Source organism: Capricornis sumatraensis, chromosome 15 (assembly GCF_032405125.1).
Source record: "Capricornis sumatraensis isolate serow.1 chromosome 15, serow.2, whole genome shotgun sequence".
NCBI lineage: Eukaryota > Metazoa > Chordata > Mammalia > Artiodactyla > Bovidae > Capricornis > Capricornis sumatraensis.
In genome coordinates, this window is record NC_091083.1 from 24,744,768 (window position 1) to 24,771,413 (window position 26,646).

The 26,646-nt window shown below is 37.2% G+C and overlaps 1 protein-coding gene across 1 annotated transcript in view; it reads left to right on the plus strand.

The window, feature by feature from the left end:
- Positions 1 to 26,646, plus strand: part of PLXDC2 (plexin domain containing 2) — a 431,731-nt gene that overhangs the window by 362,099 nt on the left and 42,986 nt on the right. Inside the window, exons 9-11 of the mRNA XM_068987428.1 lie at positions 13,670 to 13,730; positions 20,585 to 20,735; positions 22,152 to 22,190. Coding sequence (XP_068843529.1) covers positions 13,670 to 13,730; positions 20,585 to 20,735; positions 22,152 to 22,190 — 251 coding nt within the window. The remainder of the gene's footprint in view (positions 1 to 13,669; positions 13,731 to 20,584; positions 20,736 to 22,151; positions 22,191 to 26,646) is intronic.

Below are 26,646 nucleotides of genomic sequence, written 5' to 3' on the forward strand. Positions count from 1 at the left end.
AGCTATAGATTATTCATAGAGCTCTTGCATTATAGTTAACAAAGTCAAAATAATTAAAACATTGCCAAATAATGAATTTACCCAATGAAAACAAACATGGTTTGGTTTAAAGAAATCTATTCATGCCATTTATAGCACTAGTATTGAAAATCATTTAGTCATATTAATAGATAGGAATGTATTTAATAAAATTCAACTTTTTTGATGATATATTTAACAGAAATTTAATGCTCTTATTTTATAGAAAAACTGTAAGCAAAAAATAGCCCAATTGAAGAATGAGGAAAATAAATGAATATACACTCAAAGGTGTATGAAATGTTGATAAACATGGTGTGAAGTTTCACCTCACCTGTAATAGAGAAATGCTGAATAAAACATAACTGTCACTTTTAATCCTCAAGTTGCAAAAAGAATAATGGTATGTATTTTTATAAGGGTTAAAATGACATATGCATGCTTACAATATTGTTGTTTAGTTGCTAAGTCTTATCTCTTTGCAACTTCCTGGATTGTAGCCACTAGGCTCCTCTGTCCATGGGAATCCCCAGGCAGGTATGCTGAGGTGGGTTTACCATCTCCTCCAATGGATCTTCCCGAACCAAGGATCTAACCCTCATCTCCTGTATTGGCATGCAGATTCTTTACTACTGAGTCACCAGGGAAGCCCATATGCTGATATATAGGTTGAATAGTTATTTCCAGTTTTATTGAGAGATAATTGATGTACTTCACTGTATAATTTTAAAGCTTTCATCATGATAGTTTGATTAATATATATGGTGAATTGATTACCAAAATAGGCTAAGCTAACATCCATCTTCTCATATAGATGCAAAAAAGAGAGAAAAAGAAAAAAAAAATTATTTCATAGTAACACATAGAATTTACTCTTTTAAAACTTTCCTATATATCATACAATAAAATGTTTATAAAGCCATATAATGGAGTATATGCTGTCATTAAAAATTAACTCTCAAGGGGTATTTATGGACTTGGAAAATGCCAAGATTATCATATTGTAAAAAATCAAGTTATCACATGATATGATTCCAATTTGATTAATACATAAGTTAAGTGAAGTCACTCAGTCATGTCCAACTCTTTGCGACCCCATGGACTGTAGCCTACCAGGCTACTCTGTCCATGGGATTTTCCAGGCAATAGTACTGGAATGGATGGCCATTTCCTTCTCCAGCAGATCTTCCCGACCCAGGAATCAAACCCAGGTCTCCTGCATTGTAGACAGACGCTTTACCATCTGAGCCACCCAGGAAGTCCTTGATTAATACATAAGTATATGTAATTATATGTTAAATAAAGATTGGTTGGGAAATAAAACTAGCAATATTTTAGCACTGGGATATTATTTACTTTAATTTCTGTTTCTATACTTTTCTGTAATTTTCTTTTTTTTCTATATTTATTTTTTTTCCTATTCTTTTTTTTTTAATTTTTATTTTTACTTTATTTTACTTTACAATACTGTATTGGTTTTGCCATACATTGACATGAATCCACCACGGGTGTACATGCGTTCCCAAACATGAACCCCCCTCCCATCTCTCTGGGTCATTCCGATGTACCAGCCCCAAGCATGCTGTATCCTGCATCAGACATAGACTGGCGATTCGTTTCTTACATGATAGTATACATGTTTCAATGCCATTCTCCCAAATCATCCCACCCTCTCCCTCTGAGTCCAAAAGTCCGCTCTACACATCTGTGTCTCTTTTGCTGTCTTGCATACAGGGTCATCATTGCCATCTTTCTAAATTCCATATATATGTGTTAGTATACTGTATTGGTATTTTTCTTTCTGACTTACTTCACTCTGTATAATCGTCTCCAGTTTCATCCATCTCATCAGAACTGATTCAAATGTATTCTTTTTAACGGCTGAGTAATACTCCATTGTGTATATGTACCACTGCTTTCTTATCCATTCATCTGCTGATGGACATCTAGGTTGTTTCCATGTCCTGGCTATTATAAACAGTGCTGCGATGAACATTGGGGTACATGTGTCTCTTTCAATTCTGGTTTCCTCGGTGTGTATGCCCAGCAGTGGGATTGCTGGGTCATAAGGTAGTTCTATTTGCAACTTTTTTAAGAAATCTCCACACTGTTCTCCAAAGTGGCTGTACTAGTTTGCATTCCCACCAACAGTGTAGGAGGGTTCCCTTTTCTCCACACCCTCTCCAGCATTTGTTGCTTGCAGATTTTTGGATCGCAGCCATTCTGACTGGTGTAAAGTGGTACCTCATTGTGGTTTTGATTTGCATTTCTCTGATAATGAGTGATGTTGAGCATCTTTTCATGTGTTTGTTAGCCATCCATATGTCTTCTTCGGAGAAATGTCTATTTAGTTCTTTGGCCCATTTTTTGATTGGGTCGTTTATTTTTCTGGAATTGAGCTGCAGGAGTTGCTTGTATATTTTTGAGATTAGTTGTTTGTCAGTTGCTTCATTTGCTATTATTTTCTCCCATTCAGAAGGCTGTCTTTTCACCTTGCGTATATTTTCCTTTGTTGTGCAGAAGCTTTTAATTTTAATTAGATCCCATTTGTTTATTTTTGCTTTTATTTCCAGTATTCTGGGAGGTGGATCATAGAGGATCCTGCTGTGATTTATGTCGGAGAGTGTTTTGCCTATGTTCTCCTCTAGGAGTTTTATAGTTTCTGGTCTTACATTTAGATCTTTAATCCATTTTGAGTTTATTTTCGTGTGCGGTGTTAGAAAGTGATTTAGTTTCATTCTTTTACAAGTGGTTGACCAGTTTTCCCAGCACCACTTGTTAAAGAGATTGTCTTTACTCCATTGTATATTCTTGCCTCCTTTGTAAAAGATAAGGTGTCCATATGTGTGTGGATTTATCTCTGGGCTTTCTATTTTGTTTCATTGGTCTATATTTCTGTCTTTGTGTCAGTACCATACTGTCTTGATGACTGTGGCTTTGTAGTAGAGCCTGAAGTCAGGCAAGCTGATTCCTCCAGTTCCATTCTTCTTTCTCAAGATTGCTTTGGCTATTCGAGGTTTTTTGTATTTCCATACAAATCTTGAAATGATTTGTTCTAGTTCTGTGAAAAATACCGTTGGTAGCTTGATAGGGATTGCATTGAATTTGTAAATTGCTTTGGGTAGTATACTCATTTTCACTATATTGATTCTTCCGATCCATGAACGCACAGTGTCTCAGCCCCACTGGACCTGTCCCTTCTCGCAGGGTATAAACCACTCTGGCTCTACGATGCTCAGCCGGGAACCATCTGAGGCCGGCCCTAGGCTGCGTGCACTTCTCCAGTCTAAGCCGCTCAGGTTCGGCACTCAGGTAGCCCTCAGAGGCACAGATTCGGTTGGGACTGCGTTTTGTGCCCTTCCCGGGTCTGAGTAGCTCAGGAGTTTGGCGAGCGCAATCGTGGCGACTTGTCTCCTTTTCTGCCTCTACTGCTCAGTTTTCTGGGTGGACCCCTGGCGCCCCTTGTGAGGCAGATGGTGACTGTCCAGCACCCCCAGAAGTCTTAGCAAAGAAGCCTGTTTGCAGTTTGGTAAGTAAAGTCTCTCCGGGTCTGCAATTGCCCCTTTCCAGCCCTTACGGCTCTGGCTGTCTGTCCCCAGCAGGGGATGGTCTGCAGCCGGCTTTTTCCGTTCCGTCCTTTGTTCTGTGTGCGGTCCTGGCAGTGTCTTATGTTCGAGCTTTTCGTGCGGTAGCTATCCCATAGTCTGGTTTGCTAGCCCAGGTTAGATTGTTCTGGTTACGCGTGGGCCGTTCCTGCCCGATTCTTATAAAGCACTGCAGCCCGCACCTCCCGCGCGTCCCTGCCCTTCCCCCACTTCCTAGTGGCGGATGCAGGCGTTTGTGCTGCTTTTCCGCTGGGGGAGTTACTGTTGGGCTTGTAATCTCTTGGTTTTAATTATTTCTTTATTTTTCCTTCCTGTTATGTTGCCCTCTGTTTTTCCAAGGCTCGCCACAGACTCGGCAGGGAGAGTGTTTCCTGGTGTTTGGAAACCTCACTTCTTACAATTCCCTTCCCGGGATGGGCTTCCCTTCCCGGGATGGAGCTCCTTCCCCACCTCCTTTGTCTCCTTTTTCATCTTTTATATTTTTTCCTACCTGTTTTTGAAGACAATGGTCTGCTTTTCTGGTTGCCTGATGTCCTCTGCCAGCCTACAGAAGTTGTTTTGTGGAGTTTGCTCAGCGTTGAAATGTTCTTTTGAGGAATTTGTGAGGGAGAAAGTGGTCTTCCTGTCCTATTCCTCTGCCATCTTAGGACCGCCCCTCCTGTACCATATTAAAATGATTATTTTACAAACCAGGCAATGCTGTTTAAAGTATAAATATGATTAAAATTTTGAACCCTGAGGATAGAATTATTCAAACTGAGGGCTGCAATTCAGGAGGGTCATGCTATCAATTACTCAGTGGGTTGCAATCAGCACTTTTGTTAATGAAATAGAATAGAATACAAAATATCTCTGCTTTATTTGGATGTTTTGAAAAAAGAAACATCACAATAAATATGTCGCTTCAGCACACACAAACATACAACCATAACACATACCCAGATATATAAATGATTTAACAATGTTAACTATTTCTTAGTATGGTTTATTTCAAAAAGTTTCAAAGACTACCTTGGAGTAATCTGGTTTTTGATAGATTGAAGATTTCTGAAATTTCATTCTTCATATTACTAATACAGTCACATCCACTTCATGCAGGTGAATTAGGACAAAGCTGGAAGTCACTGAGGAATTCAGATTTAATTATTTCAACTACTTCTGGTGGGAATCCAGATTTAACTATTTAAGCTACTATTGGTTTAGAAAAATAATAGTAATAATGTCTAAACATATGGCTTAAATTTGTGAATAATACAGAGATTATATGATGCTCCGTAATGAAGGATAATTTAAGTCAATACACAGCCAAACTTGCATAATTTAAAATTCCCTGAGCCAGCATATTTCAGCGTTCACTAGAAGCACTTAAAAGTTAGGAAGAGCAAAGATAAAAATTGAATTTTACTGTGAACAAGTAAGTCCAAGTCTTTTGAATCATATACTTTTTAACTGTTTCCATATGGGTGAATACTTCATTCTCTTGCCCTTTCTAAGTAGTATCTTAGGAGACTTTTTGATGTAGATATAAAATAAATACTCAAACATCTAATAATCTGGGTACAGTTGCCATCTCCCTAACTAAAACATGATGAAAGCACTGTACTATCACTAATTATTTTGCACTAAAATGGGTTTATTGGATTGTCCAGGGTATAACTGACTTTTTATGCTCACATATTTCCTAGGATATATATATGACCAATAGTTTGGAAGGAAAAAGAAATAAGATGTGAATATTTTTAATGAGATATGAGAATTGGAAGGGCAAAAGACCCTGATATTATGCTTTTAAACACATATTAGGGTGCTCTAGCCTCTAGAAAACTGAAGAAATAGTCTTTATTTTATAAAGCCTGCAACTCTGCATGATGCCACATCTGATATGACAAGGTACTGCTTATCAGATCCAGATGATTTCACCCCAATTTTCCATCTGAAACTCATCTTCACTTGCAAAGTTCCCGTGTTCTGCAGATAACTATTCTTAATGGCATTGGCTTACAATCCTGGGCTACAACTGATATCAAGAGCTTTTGTTAGAAGGCAACATGCTCCATATCCTTGGATATTATAATGATGTAAAATTTCATAATTTGCCTATAGTGTTGTCTCCCCAACAGATTACTGTGTACTCAAATTCATCTATCATTCCCAGAGCTCTATGTAATGAGTAGTTCAGGTATGAAGATTCTGAAAAACTTTAAGCTCAAGTTTCTTGATTTTAGGAGAAATGCTTTTAGAAATTAAATCATCCATCTCATGCCTGAAGCCAATTAGGAACAAACATACCCCATATGGAAAATGAGATATGATTTTTTTACTAACTTTTTATTGACAGTAATGATTATTGTACTCAACATTTTAAATTTTATGACCTACCTTTCCAGTGAAATTTTTTCAGTATTTCAAAACAAAATCATTTTCCCATATCTTACTGCTCCATACTCATAACAAAATGTGTTATGAGTTAGTTTTTGTCACAGCTGTTTATCATTATACTTGTTTCTCATCTAAAACACTTTTTTTAAAAGTATTTTCCATCTCTTTAATGCCAGAGGATCATTTATGACACTTTTGCCGACTACGGCAAGAAAACGTAACAAATGTACAATTGATTTTCCCATTAATATACTATGCCAGTAAATATACCTGAGCCTCAAGGACCATTTAAATAACTAGACACTTTGATGAGGTATTCTAGTCTTCAGAATTTTGAAAGATCTTTATTTTTAGATAACAGATCAGGAAACTGCAGCAAGTGGACCAAATTGGACCCACTTCCTGGCTTTGTAAATAAAGTTTTATTGAAACACAGCCACACCCATTTCTTTATGCATTTGTATGTGGCTGTTTTTGAGCTACAATCACAGAGGTTCAGCTCAGTCATGTCTGACTCTTTGCGACCCCATGGACCACAGCACGCGAGGCCACCCTGTCCATCACCAACACCCGGAGCTCACTCAAACTCATGTCCATTGAGTTGGTGATGCCATCCAGCCATCTCTTCCTCTGTCATCCCCTTCCCCTCCTGCCTTGAATCTTTCCCAGCATTAGGTCTTTTCAAATGAATCAGTTCTTTGTATCAGGTGGCCAAAGTATTGGAGTTTCAGCTTCAACATCTGTCCTTCCAGTGAATATTCAAGACTGATTTCCTTTAGGGTGGACTGGTTGAAACTCCTTGCAGTCCAAGGGACTCTCAAGAGTCTTCCCCAACACCACAGTTCAAAAGCATCAATTGTTCGATACTCAGCTCTCTTTATCGTCCAATTCTCACATCCATACATGATTACTGGAAAAACTATAGCCTTGACTAGACAGACTTTTGTTGGCAAAGTAATGTCTCTGCTTTTAATATGCTGTCTAGGTTGGTCATAGCTTTTCTTCCAAGGAGTAAGCATCTTTTAATTTCATGGCTGCAACGACCATCTGCAGTGATTTTGGAGCCCAACAAAATAAAGTCTGTCACTGTTTCCACTGTCTCCCCATCTATTTGCCAGGAAGTGATGGAACCAGATGCCATGATCTTCGTTTTCTGAATGTTGAGCTTTAAGCCAACTTTTTACTCTCCTCTTTCACTTTCATCCAGAGGCTTTTTAGTTCCTCTTCACTTTCTGCCATAAGGGTGGTATCACCTTCATATCTGAGGTTATGCTTCATCCACCCCAGCATTTCTCATTATGTATTCTGCATATAAGTTAAATAAGCAAGGTGACAATATACAGCCTTGACGTACTCCTTCCCTATTTGGAACCAGTCTGTTGTTCCATGTCCAGTTTTAACTGTTTCTTCCTGACCTGCATACAGATGTTTCAAGAGGCAGGTCAGGTGGTTGGTATTACCATCTCTTGAAGAATTTTCTAGTTTGTTGTGATCCACACAGTCAAAGGCTTTGGCGTAGTTGTAAGACAGATATAGATGCTTTTCTGAAACTCTCTTGCTTTTTCAGTTGTCACAGAGGTAAGTATTAATAATTAGGACAGAAAGTGTGTAGTCTGCAAAGCCTAAAATATTTAGTGCCCTGTTTTTTTGTTTTTTTTTCCCCCTAAACTCTTAATCTGACTCCTAATCTCCAAACTAATTCCTAACTGGGTCTCAGGGATCTGTGAAGGTTTTCTCCAGAATTTTCTTTTGTACTGGTTTCATCTTCCTGGTGAAATGACACATGTTCAATTGTGTAGAAAGATATGGACTTCATTTTTAATCCTTATGTATGTATTTTAACATTTACTCTGTGTTCTTTATCTGAACATACTACCTTTGCAAAATAAGTTGTATTTGTGAAGCCCTTTCCACAAACTGAGATCAGTTAGAGATGTGATGAGATTTACTCTTTAATCTCACGATTGAATAGATGCTGCAAACTAGGAGAATATTGTTTCCTTTCTTGGCTGCCTTATTAAATGGGGTTCACTTAACACAGTTCCTGGGGGCTTTGAAATCAACATCCCATTGAAGCTGAGTGGAAAATAGTACATTTAACTTGAAGTGTCACTCTCCAACAATCTGCTTTGGTATTAGGTAATAGTGAGAAGAAGGTAATAGCTTGAAAATAAAACCATTGGAAATCTTTTGTAGTTAGGAACTGAGACTGTTGAAATCATTTTTTAAGGAATATTTACAAAACCATATAATTTCTATTTATAAATATTGAGTAAATATGTGCTCTATATATGAGAGCAATTCAGATTTTTCTCTCATAAGATTCTGTAATATTAATTTCCAAATGAGGTAATAAAGAACTTTTAAGTATAAAACACATTTCATATTACCATGGTACACACCATTAATTTCTATACATTTTCTAACTTCTATCTTTATAGTGAAAATCTCACACACTCATTTTCAAGAGTTCTTAACCTTGTTACGTACATACTACAAAGACATTACTTAGGTGTTAAAAACAGCTGACATTTACTAAATGTTGACTGTGTACCAAACACTCTACTTTTAGTTCTTACCTAATCCCCCTCCATCATTTTACAGATGAGGAAACCAGTTTAAATAAGAAAAATAGCTTGCCTAAGACCACATACCTATTTGGTGGCCAAACCAGACTTCTAACTCAAGCAGTTTGACCCTAAACTTTTCATCTGAATTATGTTCCCCTGCAAAGTCTTATGCATATGAGAAGCTTGAAAACAACCAATTGTAGTGGAATAATAAATCTTAGCACTGGTGTTGAGGGACATTGAAAACAGGGTGCTATCTCTTCTGGGTAAGAGGAAAAGGAGGTGCTTCTGGGAGGAGATAAGTCTTGCATTATATTTGGTTTACTAATTAGAGATAAGGAAGGTACTCCAGACAAACGTAATGGCATGTTCAAAGGCAGAGACTCAAAAAAGAGAGAAACACAATCAGAGAGGGGTAATAAGCACAGGAGATGGGCTGGTGGAGCAGAAAGAGGCCTATTGTGTAGACATCATATGGGAAGTCAGTGGGTTTCCCACTTCAATGTGGTGAGAGTCACCAGGAACGCCTGTTTCCAATGAAATTGCTGGACCTAAGTTGTAGGAGAATCTTACTCAGATCCAGGAATCTGCATTTCAGCAGGAACACCAGGTGATTCCAGGTCAGGAGAGCCTCTCTGAGAACTCTGGAAAACAACCTGCTAGAGCACAATGTGGTTAATGTTGTGATGCTTTAGAGAAACAACACAGCAGCTCAGTGGAGGGAGGATGGTGTTTTCAGAAGTGATTTTTTTACTTATTTGTTGTTGTTCGCTCAGTCATGTCAGACCCCATGGACTGCAGCACACCAGGCTTCCCTGTCCTTCACCATCTCCCGGGGTTTCCTCAAACTCATGTCCATTGAATGGATGATGCCATCCAACCATCTCATCATCGTCACCCCTTCTCCTCCTGCCTTCAATCTTTCCCAGAATCAGGCTCATTATTTCGAATTTTGAAATAATAGAAAGATAGCTTTTCTTAATGATTGGTATAGCACACACACAGATACATCTTCTTGTTTATAATTGGGTTTTGATTCTGTTTAAATGACTAGGTTTTAAAATTAAATTATGAAAAGGCAAAGTCCTGTTTTGTTAATTTGTAAAGGCATCATAAGGTACAAAAATGTATGAATTTTTCAAACCAAATTTTATTTGTGTTTGTCCGTTGTCAATCCTTCCCACCCTGGCAGTTAGTAAGCTGTGGATCAACTAATAGGTAATCAATTGTGAATAAGTAAATGAATGAATTACTTAATTGAATTACATATTTTCAGTAGAACTTAATTTCACACACAATAATTGAGAGAGTATTTAATAACTCAGGCAAATTGCAGTGTTTCTATACTTTTCCCTGGGATTAATGTAATATTTTAAGGGACCAATTACTTAAGGTAAAATTGACTCATAAATTTAAGATTTGGTACTGTCTTTTTACAATATAATGTAAAAGTTACTATTTCCCACTGGCTTTGAGTACATCTAGAATGGAGTAAGTAAAGACAAACTGCATTTTAAAATTATCTGTCACGTTTAATTACTTGTCAGATGATTCCCAAAATATATTCTCTGTAGAAATTTGATAGATTCCCATCTTGCAAAAGAGAATATCAGTATACTTTTCAATATTTAAACAAACTTGAAAGGGGAGGAAAAGAAGAGGCAACAACCATCTGATTCATCTGGAATTGGACTCTAAACATCAGAATCTCTTTGGGTAACCAGAGATGGCCTTGACCAACTGGAGATTCTGAACTCAGGATGCTAGATCACACATTGATGTTTATTTCACACTTGAGCTTGTTCAGCACAGATGGTAGGTATAAAATAGCTGAGCTCTAATGGATCATGTCCAAGCAGAATGATAGATATGATCTTTGCTGTTGACAGTCGAGCTGTTTTCACATTCCACTTGAATTAAATTGTGCTCATTCATGCTATGGTACATGATCTCTGGCAAGGATTCTTAGGAAAAAATCATGTGGACTTATTGCAAAACAAGTGAAAAAAGAAGTTGTGAAGTAACAGTGTAAGAAAACATGAGACTAAAATTGAACAGCCTGTAAGAATAGAAGACAAAAAGCCTCCATTTATTTTGAAAAATGCATAAATATCTATTTAGATTATTAATATGGATTTATATTTATAATGTATTAAGCTTATATGTTTATATATTAAAATTCAGGATCAATGTAAATCTTTGCTTTTCATAGACTCATAAATATTTGAAAAATAAATCATGTGTCAGATATACTTGTTCAGTCACCCAGTTGTATCTGACTCTGCAACCCCATGGACTGCAGCATGCCAGACCTCCCTGTCCCTCACTATCTCCCGAAGTTCATGTCCATTGCATCAAAGTTCACATCCATTGCATCGGTAATGCCATCCAGCCATCTCATCCTCTGACAACCTCTTCTCCGTCTGCCCTCAATCTTTCCTAGCATCAGAGACTCTTCCAATGAGTCAGCTGTTCTCATCAGATAACCAAAACACTGGAGCTTCAGCATCGTTCCTTCCAACGAGTATTCAGGGTTGATTTTCTTTAAGATTGACTGTTTGATCTCAAGACTGTTTGACTCTCAAGATTGACTGAACACTTTCAGGAGTCTTCTCTCGCACCACAGTTCGAAGGCATCAATTCTTTGGTGCTCTGCCTTCTTTGTGGTTCAGCTCTCACAACAGTATGTGACCCCTGGAAAGACCATAGCCTTAACTATATGGACCTTTGTTGGCAGAGTAATATCTCTGCTTTTCAATACACTGTCTAGGTTTGTCATAGCTTTCCTGCCAAGAAGCAGTCATCTTCTGATTTCATGGCTGCAGTCACCATCCACAGTGATTTTAGAGCCCAAGAAAAGGAAATCTTTCACTACTTCCACCTTTTCCCCTTCTTTTTGCCATGAAATAATGGGTCACATGCTATGATCCTAGATTTTTAATATTTAGTTTTAAGCCAGCTCTTTCACTCTCCTCTTTCACCCTCATCAAGAGGCTCTTTAGTTCCTCTTTGCTTTCTGCCATTAGATTGGTGTCATCTGCATTATCTGAGTTTGTAGGTGTTTCTCCCACCTATCTTGATTCCAGCTTATAACTCATCTAGCCTGGCATTTTTTATGATGTGCTCAGCATATAGAATAAACAAACAGGGTAACAGCAGACACAACTTTTCATAGGTAAATATATGGGAAAAAAATCATGTTTCAGATATACTAGGAATGCTCAAATATAACACTGGTCCTAACTTTAAAGTATTCACAATCAAGTTTGGTAAATAAGTGGTATCTGACTCTCTGCGTCCCTGTGGACTGTATAGTCCATGGAATTCTCCAGGCCAATATACTGGAGTGGGTAGCCTTTCCCTTCTCCAGGGGATCTCCCAACCAGGGATTGAACCCAGGTCTCCCACATTACAGGCAGATTCTTTACCAGCTGAGCCACAAGGGAAGCCCAAATAAGACATAAGGCCATGAAATTTTATATAAATGAGAAATGTTAAATAGTAAGGTAACATGTGAGCACACCAATGATGAAGCTTTATCTGAATGGGCTCTGGGTAGTAATTTCTGAGTCTTGAAAAGTGAATGAACTGTAGTTGGATTTTCTGTAGGGAGAGCAGAAATTATTTCAACCAAGAAAGAGAGTGGAGGACTTCCCTGGTGGTCCAGTGGTTAAGACTCCATGCTTCCAAGGCAAGGGTTGTGAGTTCAATCCCTGGTTGGAGAGCTAAGATCCCACATCCACACAGCCCAGTCAAAAACTTTTAAAAAAGAAGAAGAAAGAAAGTGGGAGTGAGCAAAATCCCATCAACCCAGTGCTTGCTTAATTTGACCTTTTATTTTTATTATTTTACTTAACTTTTATTGGAGTACAGTTTCTTTACAATGTTCTGTTAGTTTCTGCTGTACAGCAAAGTGAATCAGCTATGCATATACATATATCCTCTCTTCTTTGGATTTCCTTCCCATTTAGGTCACCACAGAGCACGAAGTAGAGTTCCTTGTGAATCTGACTTCTTAGACGTGACTTAATCATGGAATTATGTAGGCAGGAATCCACAGGAACACACTCAGCTTCACTGATTCACTAAAAGAACGGACAGAAAGGAGAAAAAGTTGTGCTCCAGGTTGCTGTTTATTACAACAAAAGGACACAGATTGAAATCAGCAAAGGGAAGGAACATAGGGAATCCAAGAGTGACAAGGCACAGCTTCCAGTCTTTCTCCCTCAGTGGAGTCAACACTTAATTCTTCCAGCAACTGTTTGTGAAAACACACACCAAGTATTGCCACTCAAGGAAACTCATCCAAGTCTTTGTGTCCAGAGTTTTTACTGAGGGCCATCATATAGATATGAAATTTTCCATGACCAACTTTATCTCTATTTTCCAGCCCCCCAAGGGTCAAACTGATACAGCGTGGCCCAGGGCTCCAAGCAAATAAACACAGACATGCACTGTAAATCATGTTGTTGGTGTGAACTATCTAGCATAGCCCGAGACCCAAGATATACAAAGACACTTTTATCAGGCAGGATATTCCAAAGCCTTAGATGTGATCTCCCCGGACAAGGGCCAGTTCTCTCTTTGGAATGTGTAGGTTTGAACATCCCAAACCTGACTTACTAACATTTTACTATACCATAGGGAAAGAGTTTTTGTGACTGTGGATCTTAAGTTTTAAAATGTAAGTAAAACAAACAACAAGATCTGAAATCCTGAAAAATGCCTGCAAAAAAATTTGTATCTGTTTGTAGTAATGGTGAAAAAATATATATGTATGAGGAAAAGAAAAACCAGCTCCATAGAATGGCTACTGTCTCGCCTTTGTATGGGGATCTCTGTATTGTGTGTGAACCTCAGTAGAGTGATCTGTTGTCACGTGCAAACATAACGGCATCATTACCTAAGGTGTGCATGGGTGGTTACACAGAACTCTGTAAATGCTCATCCACTGCTCCAGCTAAGAGTTCTATAGAAGAAAGTTTTTGTTGTGCACATTTGAAAATTAACTACTTACCAGTGTTTCTCTTTTAATTTCTACCTCCACGCTGTACCCCATACTTTCTTTTCTGATCTACAACATGGCTGTCTCTGAAGATGTTCCAGTGGATTTGATCGCCATCGGCAGGACTGGGTGGACAGTGGATGCCCTGAAGAGGTACAGGTGTGCTTTATTACGATGAGATTGCTAAGACCAAGCTGACGTATATCATTGCTGCAACTTAATGAAACGGGGTCTAATTTAATAAAAAGAGCCAGCAGTCATTGAGCCCTTATATGTACCAGATGTTGGGTTTAACTCTACATGTATTATCTCAATTTATTCTCATACCCATCCTATGAGATTAGAGCTGTTATTGCCTCCGTGGTACCAAGAGGGGAAGAGGAAAGGATGAAGGGTGATGTTGACGTAGGGATGGAAAGAAAGAAACCAGAGTTAGATATGTGACTCAGAAATCGTAGAACCAGGATTTCAATCTCTTTGATCAAAGGGCAGCTCTCTTAAATATTTGCTGCTTTTTTGAGATCTTCTTTTTTTCATCTTTTTCACTCAAATAATGAAATCAGTGGTATGGAGGAAAAGATTGATTGCAGTAAATCAGCATAATAGAAGAAGGTAGATGTGGTCTAACATGGACACAGTAAGTCTCAGGCAAATATCATGGATACAGTGATGCAAAGAAGTGATTTAAGCAAGTAAATAAAATTGCAGAAGGGATTCTAATGTGTTTAAAAGTTTTTTAGTGAATTATATTTGCACTGTGAGTTCAGGGTCACATAAAAATATCCCATAAAGTTCACAGAAAAAAGTAGTATTTGTTCCTTCTCCCTTTGTTAAGTTTTAGGGTATATATTTCTAACAAAAACCATTAACAGTTCTACAAGTTTTCTCATTCAGTGATATCATGTCAAAGAGCTGTTTTTAAAACTATTAGGGAATCCTGGTTACTAAAGCCTTTTTTAATTAAGTTTTTATTTATGATGTCTCATAAATATCTTGAGAAATGCATTTTTCAGGATATTCTTGAACTTACTGCCAATGTACCTTTAATCAACTTTTTGACACTTGGTTGAGGGGGTGGTGAATTACAATAATGTATACTGATTTATCAACAGTATTTCATTTTGCTTATTTAACAATGATACTTGAAAAAGAAAATCTATTAATGAGAGTCATTGTTGTGTTTTAAGGTTGATATTTCTTTCAGGTAATCACAGTTACCTCAATTAAAAATGTTGAAATTGGATATCAAAAGTATAATTAAGACATCATAATTTTCTTGCTTCAGTGTGGGCCCAGCATGAAACAAGCTATTGAGAAGAATCCACCACATTCTAAGCCCTCCTAAATATATGTGTGGGGAATTCACCATGTCCTATGGTCTGTGCTAAGCACTAATTTTTTTTTTAAATTATTCCCTCTTCCCAAGAAGCTCAGACTCTAGCACATTCTATAATATCCAGTGTTTCCTTTTTATTCCATAATTAAATTGTCAACATTACTAGCTCTGTTGTGAGCAATCCTAGACTTCTGTTACAGGTAAGTGAACAGGGTCACCAACTCCAGTCTATTTTCTGTGCTTAAAACTAGGGTTAAATTTTCCTTCTGATCTTGTGAGATGAATTTATTCAATAAGTGCAGATCCTAATATAAGAACGTACTATTTACTGTTCTAAGTACTGCTAATGTAAGTGTGAGAAATGTGTGTAGCAGGGGAAACACACACTTAACAAAGAACCACACTTAGAGAATGACCCCAGGAGAGACGTGCATGGTCTTGTTCAGTAGGATAAGGGAGCGTTTGTTTGAGGAGGTGATATTTAATGACTTCTGAGGGGTAACTGAAGATAAGAGTGGTGAGAGGTAACACTGGTGAGGTGAACAGGGCCCAGTAACGCTGAAGCAGTTTGAGCCTCATGTTAAAGACAGGACAAAGCTATCTGGAGGGTTTTAATTAAGGGGATGATATGATCCAAATGACTTTTTGGAAGAATGAATACATTGTATATTACCCTGTCTTAATTACTGTAGTTTTATAAGAAATATCACTAGCTATAGAACAAACTTTACTTTTTCATCTTCTCAGGTGTTTTGACAACTTTTGAACTTCTGTTCTTCATATAAATTTTAAAATCAGTCAATCTTGTCAATATTTTTCTGAAACTGTTGCTCAGTTGTATTCAACTCTTTGTGACCCCACGGACTATAACTCGCCAGGCTCCTCTGTCCATGGGATTTCCAAGGCAGGAAGGCCATCTCCTTCTCCAGGGGATCTTCCCAACCCAGGGATTGAACCCACATCTCCTGCTTAGCAGGTAGATTCTTTACCACTGAGCCACCAGGGAAGGCCCTCATTTTTACTGAAGTTACATTGAACTATGAATTATACTGCATTTCCAAATTATGGCAATTTTAAATTTCATCTTTTCAGTATTGACTTCGTACCTAATTGAATTGCCAGACAGCACATTTTATATGACACTGATTCTTTAAAATTAGTTGGAGCTTTTAATGGAATAGTCAATGAGTCATTTGTAACAAAGATCTACATGTGCTTGAGAAGGATGTGTGTTTTCTAATTGATTGGTTATCAAGTTGGATAAATGGGTTCTAGGTATTTTCACCATAAGCTTCTTTACCATAAACATTTTGGCCACAAACATTTTTGCCAAGTAAATGGCCATGAGGTCATAATTTTGCCACTAAAGATACAATAAGGAAAAATAAAAGAGGGACATTAGAAAGGATATAATGAAACATGAAAGTGAATAACAAAATTAAAAAGATTTTATTGAGAAATACAAAGTATCTGAATACATTTAATGTGTGTGGAGACCCACGACAATACTTTGCAAGTAAGCAACTTTATTCTGTGGGTTGAACCTAAGCACTTGCCTTCCAAGTCTTTTGTGCATAGTATTACACATGTTTTTTGCTACTAATTTGTCTGCTTGTTCAACATCCCAATGTTATTTTCAGCAAAATTTCCTCGTTCTTGAAGAGAGGTATCAATTCCAAATGCTAGGATGCATGTTTGTAACTGAGCTTTCTATTGTGTCATAAAAGCCCCTGCACTGCTGTTTGTTCTTGGCATTTTGTCACATGCCTTCGACAGACATTACAAAGTTTTATGGGAAACGCAGATTCACCTCTGTGCCTTCAAGGTCCTTGGCCTCTTTCCTGCCACGTCTTGTGTTTCAGAAGAAGAAACCAACTTGGGCAAATCATCATCATCTGTCATGATTTCTGTACTGTGTATATCCAACCAAACAACCAGCCAGATATTTTATCTTTTACAGCAAAATTGCGTTACAGCCAATTAGTTATGTGGCAAGAGTATTTTCAGCAAAAATGCATATGACAAAGATATTTACAGCAGAGAAGATTATGATAAAAATTCTGAGTATGTGATAAATTCAGTCAGACTCTCTCCATTCTCTTCATCTTTACCTTCTGGGCTCTTTGGAGGTAGGCTGGACCTGCTCATCACTTCCTTGCATAACCTCTCTTTTATATCATCTATTTTCTTATTTCTCTGTGCTGAATCCCAGGGGATTTCATATCTGTTTGCCAGTTTATTAATTCTCTCTTCCTCTCGTTCAATCTGCTCTTTAACCTATCCATTGAGGTAGTAATTTCAACAATGGTATTTTTCATTTTTTAGTGTCAATCTTTATTCAATCTGCCATGTCATTTTTATAGCCTGTTTACTAGTTTATTGTTAAATTTTCCTATTTATTTATCTAAATATTTCATGTATAATTTTTATATGTTTCACACTGGATGATCCCAATCTGGGATCGAAAAGTTTTTCCCTAGTCTAGTTATGTTGTTCTCTGTTTTTGCCGGGTCTTTGTCAGACTACTCTTTTTCTCTTTGTGTTTCCTTTTGTGTCCTTTAATCAGCAGTGCATTTGTTTGATCTTATTCCATGGGAATTTCTAGGATGTGGGTAGGTGATGTTTTCCACTAAAGAGGTTTTGATGATGGAAACCTGAGGGCTTCAGGGGGTACCATCTGTTCCTGCATTACTATGGGGAGGAAAGGTTTGGATTAATCTCCCCCATCTACTGCTGGTACCAAGCTGATCTCCTTGGAGCATAATTAGTTTTTGGCATTTTTACCTTCAGCGCAAACCCTGCACTTTTATTTTACCTAATGTATATTGCTCCTGCTGTCTTTATAGCACACAGGTTTTGCTTTATTTTGTTTTGGTGGTAGAGACAAAAGAAAGGCCCCTTCAGAGATTTTTCTCTACTTCTTGAAAATCCTCATAATGCGTCAAAATTCTTGTTTTATCCAGAATCCACTTGTATTGTGGCAGGAGGACCATTCACGAGCTGTAGTCTGCCTTTACTGCTATGAGCAAAACAAAGGTCAGGATTTTAGCTTAACCATTAGGGTGATTAAGGATACTGATATACAGATGTGTGTGTGTGTGTGTAAATAGAACCACAGGGGAAGAAAAATGTGTGACAAATTCCATCTTAGACTTACTGAGCTTGAGAAGTCTGTGACATCCACATGCATATAATTCAATAGATGAATACTTGGGCCTAAAATTCAAGAGAAAAATGTGGACTGGAGATAGACATTTATGCATGATTAACATAAAGATGTTAATCGAAGTCATAGGTATGGAGGAGATTATTAGTGACCATGACTATAGAGAAAAGACAGGTCAGGAAAGATTCATAAGAACTACCAACCCTTAAAACAAAGAAAGAAATGGAGAAGCAGTTGTTAGACAGGTGTCAGAAAATTGATGAGTGTGTGTCACAGACTCTAAGGTTGGAAAATGGACAGAGAGTGCCAGATGCTAATGAAATATTGAGTGTACATGGAAGGTGTGGTAAATAAGGAGATATTTAGAAACGTCGGTATGAGAAGTTTCAGTTAAGTTGTGCTGAACAAAAACAAACTTGTGGGCATCTGCGAAGCCCAAGACTGGTCCATCTCTCTTGAATTCCAACTGTGAATGGAAGGAAAAGCAGGATAATCCCAGGATGCATGTGGAGAAGAGGGAAGATGGAGGTTTTAAAATAAGCTGGGATGTGCTTGAGTATGGTTAAGTGCTGATGATAACAAGGCAAGAGGGAATTAAGATTAAATACTGAAGAGAAGGGAGGGGGTCAAATGAGCAGGTTCACAATCCCTGAGAAGGTAGCCTGGGGTAGGCCAGAGCAGACACTGAAGGAACAGCTTTAAACAGTGGACCTGTCCATCCCAACAGGAGGAAGAAGGACAGATCAGTACATCAAGTAGGGATGCTGATCTGTAAATAAATTTTTAAAATTTTTGCTAATGACTCACTTATCAAAGATATAAAAAGTGAGGCAAAGGGCAAAATTGGGAGACACATTATGGAATGGCAGTTCTAAGTAGAGTGGAGAGGGTTTGAAATTGATGCTGAGGGTAATGAGAGAGGAGGTCAGCAAAGCTGGGCAGTATTGCCAGGCAGCACAGGAGCCCTTGCTGGGGATGCTGGAGGTGAGTTTGTGGAGCTCCCAGTGGGAGGATGTGTGGTTGTTCTCCAGCTCGCGTGCTCTCTCTCTCTCTCTCTCTCTCTCTCTCTCTCTCTCTCTCTCTGAGCTTTGGCGCAGGCAAGGAAAGGCAGTGTTTACTGTATTTGGTACTGCAGATTTTTCTAAGAAGGTGATGTGGAAAACAAAATACACACACAAAAAAAACAGGGCTAGATGCTTAAAGATATTGAGCAGAGAGGTTGAACTAATGGGGAAAAAGCAAGACTAAGGGGAGAGCATCATTGTGCTTGGGTTTTCTACAGAATCACAGGATAAGAAGAATGTGAGTAGCTACATTCAAGAACAGCTACATGAATAGACAGGAAAAAGGATAACTGAAGGTGTGATTTCAGAACTAAAGCACCCCCCGCTGCAGAGAAGGTCCAGGGTGTGGGGATGATAACTAAAGTGGAGTCAAGGAGGAGATCATGAGATTACTGAGGCTGAGAAGATGCAGGAACAAAAGTCTGCGGGATTGAATGGGCTGCCAGGATGTTGGAGAGAGTAAGCTGGATCATATCTAACTAGTGACAAGGAAACCATATTGGATGTTCTTCCTGAACCAGCAATACAGTGCACTGGATGTTTCTAATGACAAGAGAACTTTAAAAAAAGGTATTTATTTAAGAAAACTTTTCAGTTGTGGGAGAAGTACCATCCATATGTATGTAGTTATCTTCTATTAATAGTCAAGGCCCACCAGAGGGATGAAGCACAAAGAGGTAGGGAAAAATACCAACTTCTAAACCATAAAAGTTTGCATGTTGGAAATCGTTACTGATAAATGTCATATTGTTTATTCTTGAGGGCTAGAAATGAAAACTACAATATGCACCTTGTCCTCGTATAGCTCTGCTAGGGAGAAAATATTCTAAGTGATTGCCTGAGTGCTGTTCAATCCTTTGTGTAGGTGGCTCTGAATATTTCATAAAGGAAGGCAAAACTTTAATCTTAAATATCCATTCAACCTGTGGGAACTTATTTTTGAAACAGTGAAGTAGTATAGGGCAGTTACATTTTTCAAATTTAGCATTAGCAATTTGATGTGAATCGAATACATTCTTTCTTCACACACTTAACCATGTCTTAAACCTTCTCTTTATATACATTTTTCTTCTAGTCTGTTTCACATCATGTTTTTTAAAAATATATTGATATAAAGTTTAGGTTAAGATCAACAGTAATATGAAAAGTTAAATGCAGAAATGATGGAATCCAAATATCTAAACATGGAAATGCTTTCTAACATCCAATTTTAAATATATATATATATATATATATATATATATATATATATATATATAAAGTCAGTAAAATCTATAACTATAGTCTTGTACAAAAAGTATTCCTCATCTTGATTTGAGAGGCCTCTGTGCTTTACAGCCCAGCTTCCTTTTATTTTTTTTGTTTCTTCTATTATTTTTCTTCTTGATACAATTTTAAAATGTAACTCCTCCATTGTCTTCCCCTCTGTTTCTCTTATTAGTCAAAAGAGAAGATGTGTGACCCCACAGAGCCAGTGGAAAGTTCTACTCGAACCAGCACCACCATACGCGCAACAACCACACAGTTCAGGGTCTTGACAACCACCAGAAGAGCAGCCACCTCCCAGCTGCCCACCAGCCTGCCCACAGAAGGTGCCCTGGAGACACTTTTTCTCTGTTACTGAAGGAGGAAAAATTCACTGTTGACAAGTACAGGAGAGGTTCTCTAGGGGAAAAATTTTTCTTCAGCAAACTGGATTTCTTAAGAATGTCTAAAAGGGAAAATACAAAATTATGTTGGAGTAAAACTATGTGCTTTTTTTTTTTTTAATGTATGGATGCCTTTTATTAAGATTTAGTCTTTAATGGTAATCTTGGCTACTAGAGCCCCTAGAAAAGAAAGAAAGAACTTCCTCTCATGTCCTTTCCTTCCTTCCTTTCTTGCTGAACTTTGTAATAACTGTGTTTAACATTTTAACCACAGGATAAGGCAAAATGCATAGAAAATGTCCATTTATTTTGTATTCTGAATAATAGGTAATTCTACTAATACACAATTCTTATATTTGCCTGGATACAGTCAATAAAATATGCTGATCTATAACCTTATAGAGAAGCACTGCATATGACATAGAAATTGTACAGCATTTCCTTTGTCTGGAAAGGCAAAAATACTAGACAGCATGAATGCATGCACACAGCTCATTGGGGAAAGACGGTATATTAGCCCAAATCTGTTAGTCATTTATTCTGAATGGTGCCACTAGGGAGAGATGTGAGACCAGTTAGCCAAGAGTAAGCCTGAAGGGGAAAACATGGTCTTTTTTATTTTCATAAGCCTTGCTTTAATTTGAATAGGATATTAAACTTGAATCTTTTGCTCTTAATTGAAATTTAATTGGATATTTAAAGTTAACTGGAATAAAGTGTTAAAATGAGGTGAAGAACAGCTGCTAAGTACATTTTATTGCTTTTAAAACCAATATTATATTTTAATCCACCTTATTTGGGGTTGTTATGTAGCCTGAGAAAAAATATTTCTGTAATTCAAATCCTCCCCTTTAGAATGAAATATACCATTAAAATTAAAAGCACATTCTACATTTTGTAGGACAAGATATTTTGTATATTATTTTGGTCATATTTATTAGCAATGAATAAGCATTTAACTTTTAAAGTTAAGTTTGTAAATACTGACAAATATTTACTGTTCCAATTGGAATTTCCTTGATCTTGGCTTTTAAAATAAATAAGAACTCTAGAGTCTAATTACAGTAAATCATTTTAGAAAATTAAAATAAATGTATTTTAAGTCAAAGTTATAACAGTGTACTTTTCTCATAGCTCTTAAGAGTCATACAAAACTTATATAAAATTTTACAATCTTGATCTTACAAACTCAGGAAGTTTAGTACTGCATCCTATAAGGTAAGACTAACTCTCATTGACCTAGAAATTTACTCAGTAAAGTATCAAAATCCATTCCTGTTAAACAGTTAATGCATTAGTAGACAATTGATTTATGCACCTTAAAATTTTTTTTGTTGTAACTTTGACTTTCTCTTCCAGATGATACCAAGATAGCTCTACATCTAAAAGATAATGGAGGTAGGAACTGACATTTTTCTTCTATAAATATTTTTCAGATACTAATCTATTTCATTCATTTAAGCATGAGAAAGAACCTGTGGGCTTCTAAATGTAGAGTGAGGTCATATTTTACTCCCTGATGGTATTTAACACAAGAAGAATTCAATGGTTGACTTGAAATGTCAAATTGTTTCAATAGCGGAGTGAAATTTGAATCTCAGTTCAGTTCAGTTCAGTTCAGTCGCTCAGTCGTGTCTCGGTGTTTGCCTATAAAACTTCAGGACGTCACTGACCAATTGTAAAGTGAAAATTTATCCACATTCCTTGCTGTTTCTTGTTGCTGTAGTCCTTGGTTTATTGGTTGCATACGTGGCTATCTACAGGTATTGGGTTCAACCTTGTTTTGTACTACATTGACTATCCAACATCATTTATAATTAAAATTAAGAAAATAGAGCAATATGGAAATATACTTTTACTAGGCGTTTTTATCTTTTATGCAAAGAAAAAGACAAAAAGAAACTTGAGGAAGAATAGTTAATAAGTAGATAACTAGAGTTTTTCTAAGACAATTTAGGAATGTATGCAATAGTACTTGAAAATTTGAGGAAGAAAGGCTTTACCAAAACAAGTCTGTAAAAGATATTGACCAAAAATTTTCAAATAGTTCTTTTCCTTTTAAATTATGCTAGGTCATATGTGCAACTCTATCATAGAATGCTGGATTTCATAAAAGAGATGTAACTGTATTAGTAAGTGTTCATTCAGCTCAGGAAGGGGGTTTCCTCTTAGCATCTTTTATGTAAATGTGGGTTCATTGTATTATTGATCTCTACACAGTCTCACTTTTGCAGCCCCAGGTGATAACCTGAGTAAGTCAGTATCCAGCATATATGGTGTTAGGTATATTTCTCTCTGTATTTGTAGAGAATAGTTTCTAAATTACTCAGTCTAAGTCAAGAAAAAATATTTCTGTTTTTTGTTAGGTTACTGTATATCTATATATTTAGGTCAGTCCACTTAAAAGTTGCTTAGCCTCTTCATATATATCATTATCACATCAGTTTTCCATTGTCTTGCTTCTGTATCACAATGTTTTATTTCATTTCTTTACTTATTGTTGTATTAATGCAATAAGTGGATAGCTTCACAAGTGGCCATTTGCTACATATACACTAGCTAGAAATAAAATCTTAGTGTTGAAAGGACTATAGCAATTCCCCCATTCAAAATTTCTCAGAGCAGGTTGTTAGTGAACCTAAGTCCTAATGTTGGGGTTACCTTCTTTGGATGGAGGGTGTTAAAAAGAGATAAATGGAATGGAGGAGGGGTCCCCAGAAGCTTCTGTTGTATTTGCTATATTTAATTATTAACACAGGTAGTAGTTATATGTGTTTGTTCTATTGTTCTAGATTCTCTCTTCTTTTTTCTTTAATATGACTAAAATATTCTATAATGCTGACAGAAAAAAACTAGAGAAGGAAATGCAACCCACTTCAGTATTCTTGCCTAGGAAATCTCATGGACAGAGGCACCTGGTGGGCTACAGTCCATGGGGTCACAAGAGTCAGACATGACTTAGCGACTAACCAACAACAATAGAAAAAACAAAAGTTTCCCGTTATCAAATAGCTATGAGATATTCTGGTTGAAAAAAAAATGTAAGAAATTTACTTTCTGGAAAACTGTTTAAAGCTTTTACCGTTCATTCATTCATTTACTTATTCCTGCCAAGTGCCTGCTAATTGCAAGGGATTGTATATGCTTGCAGCTATGGTAGTGAAAATGGTTTAGACAAGTTCCTGGCTTTCAGAAAGCATAGCTTCTAAAGAAACTTCAAGATGGTGATAAAGATTTAGCATCTGGCATTTCTCCACTATTTGGTCTTAAAATTTTTTTACAAATAGCTTTCACTGACTTAATGTTTTGAATACACTTTGGGAAATAGTTTTCTAGAATGTTACCACTTATCCCAAGGAAAATCCTTAGTTTTGTTTAATGCAGCAAGGAATAGTAAAACTCTGAAGATATTTTTAATGCAGTGCATTAAACCTATCTTATGACACTGAGAAATCAAGTTAAGTAAATTCCAAGATTGAAATGGAGGGCTTCTTTTTTTTTTCAATCATACTAGAAAAATTAACTATTGGATTTTCAGATTATATGAGATCACTGATATCCATCGGGTGGCACAATGGTAAGGAATACACTTGCGGATGCAGAGAGACACCAGAGATGAGGGTTCAATCCCTGGAGCAGGAAGATCCCCTGGAGTAAGAAATGGCAACCCACTCCAATATTCTTGCCTGGAAAATTCCAAGAACAGAGAAGCCTGGCAGGCTACAGTCCATGTGGTTGCAAAGAGTCAGACATGACTGAGCTACTCAGCACAAACATGCATCAGGTACACGTCAGACTTCCAAAATATCAGAATAAGACTTATATGTCTACACGCTGGAACTCTTTATGGCTCGGTTTGCTAATGAAGCATGTTTCCTAAATGTGCAGTTAGAGCAGACCAACTTGACCAGTGCTAAGATAAATGTTCCTTTCAAAGAGTACTTGAGATTGCACATTCCTTTTTATAGCAACTTTATTAAGTTAGATGCTACCACTGCTTTTTATTTTATGGAATATGGAAATGTAGGAAGGATTGCCAATTTAAATCCAACTTCATTAGTTAATTAAACATGTTGAAAACAGAATTCAGAATCGTTCTTCTCCTCCAACTTAACATTTTTTTTCTTTTTTTTTTTTTTGAGATTGATTTAATAACGGAAAAGGATGCCTAATTTAAATGCTTTCTCACATTTAGTGAGAATTTTTTTTAAATGCAAGCTAAGACATTTGTATAAATTGCTGTATATTGCAGAGAAATTCAGCACATTTTCTTTAAATTTAATTGGCTGTTCTTAAAACCATTTTAATTTAGAGATCTGTACTGTTCTAGAAGAGGGTGACGTTTATCAAAGTACTCATGTGTTGCTATACCCTGCCCTTTACATACGTACATCACCTTCTTTAGATATTGGATTACCTTGGCTCTGAATCTTCCTGGAATATTTCTATGACTTAAAGTAGTTGATTTTCTCAGTGGTATCCACAGCTGACCTGATTATATATTCACTTTCCAGGAGATTTTCCTTCATCTTTGATATGAAAACATAAAATACTTCTGAGCAGCTGGACACCAGAGGCACACAACAGGGCTTCTCTCATTCACAGGACCCAGACTGAGTTCCAGTCTGCAAAAATCACTCTTGATAAATCGTCACTTGTGCACTGTGTTTCCTGCTACAATTAGATCAGGTCTAGGAAGAGCCTCTGCACATTTCCAGTTAAGTTGTTTGATTGGAGACGTTTTAATAGTCTTCGGCATTGAGTGAAAATCCTCAGTTCTCTAAATAAGTTGGAGAAAAGAGACTGAAAAAATATCTAGACAAAGAGAATGATTCCTAATGAATGCAGGTCCCATTAGTAAGTTAGCACTAATTGGCCATTATAAATGGCTGAATACAAAATCTCAGAGGAACCAATATACAGATAGTGTTTTGTCTCCAACTGAAATGTTCCTACTTGCATGTTTATGGTATTAAGTTGCAAGTGATATATATGTCTAATTAAGTAGCATTTCTGCTCCTTATCCCTGTGAAAGGCAGATGAGAAGGAGGAGGTAAGAGGAGGAGGAGAGGGAGGAGGAGGAGGGGGAGAATCAAAGAAAAAGAAGAGGAAAGGCACTTATCGTTTCCTACACTCCAAGCACTCTTCTAAGGGCTGTACATGTATTAACTCATTTAATTCACACAACATCCTTGTGACTGGTGCTGCCCATATTTCCATTTTTTAGCTGAGGAAATGGAGGTACAGAAAGGTGAGGTTACCTGGCTAGTACGTGGCAGAGCTGCCACGTGAGTCTATTTAGTCCTAATGTGGATTCCAGGACCCTGGCAGCCTCACAGTGTGGCTGCTCCCGAGTAATGCAGTCCTCTCAGAAACTTCACATGGGAGGCACCAACCTAAGGAGTTTCGCTCACACCTCCAGAATTCTTTTTGCTCTTTGACAACAACTGATTATACGTATAAGTATTTAGAAATGAAATTTCCTTTTGCCGTGTAATTATGCCTTACTTTTCATTTTATCCTTTCTTTGAAAATCACAATGCGTTGATCCCCCTGTGTAACTGAGTCCTTTCTGAAACGCTGGCATGTGTTCTGCAGACTGCAGGGGTATGCTTTGTTTATGTTCAAAAACTAAGTTCTTTCAGCCTTCTAGGTTTCTTGAGAAATTCAAGTTTAATTCTCTATTAAGGGGTTCCTAGAATGTATTCTTTAAATAATATGCATTTCTGTGGATAATGCTTATAAGCATTTAAAACTACATCTCCCTTGGGTTTTCAAATTCTGGCAAAAGCTTGTTAGAAGAGTCACATTTTTCAGGAATTACCTAGCTGTATGTTTTTAGCTGGTGCAACTA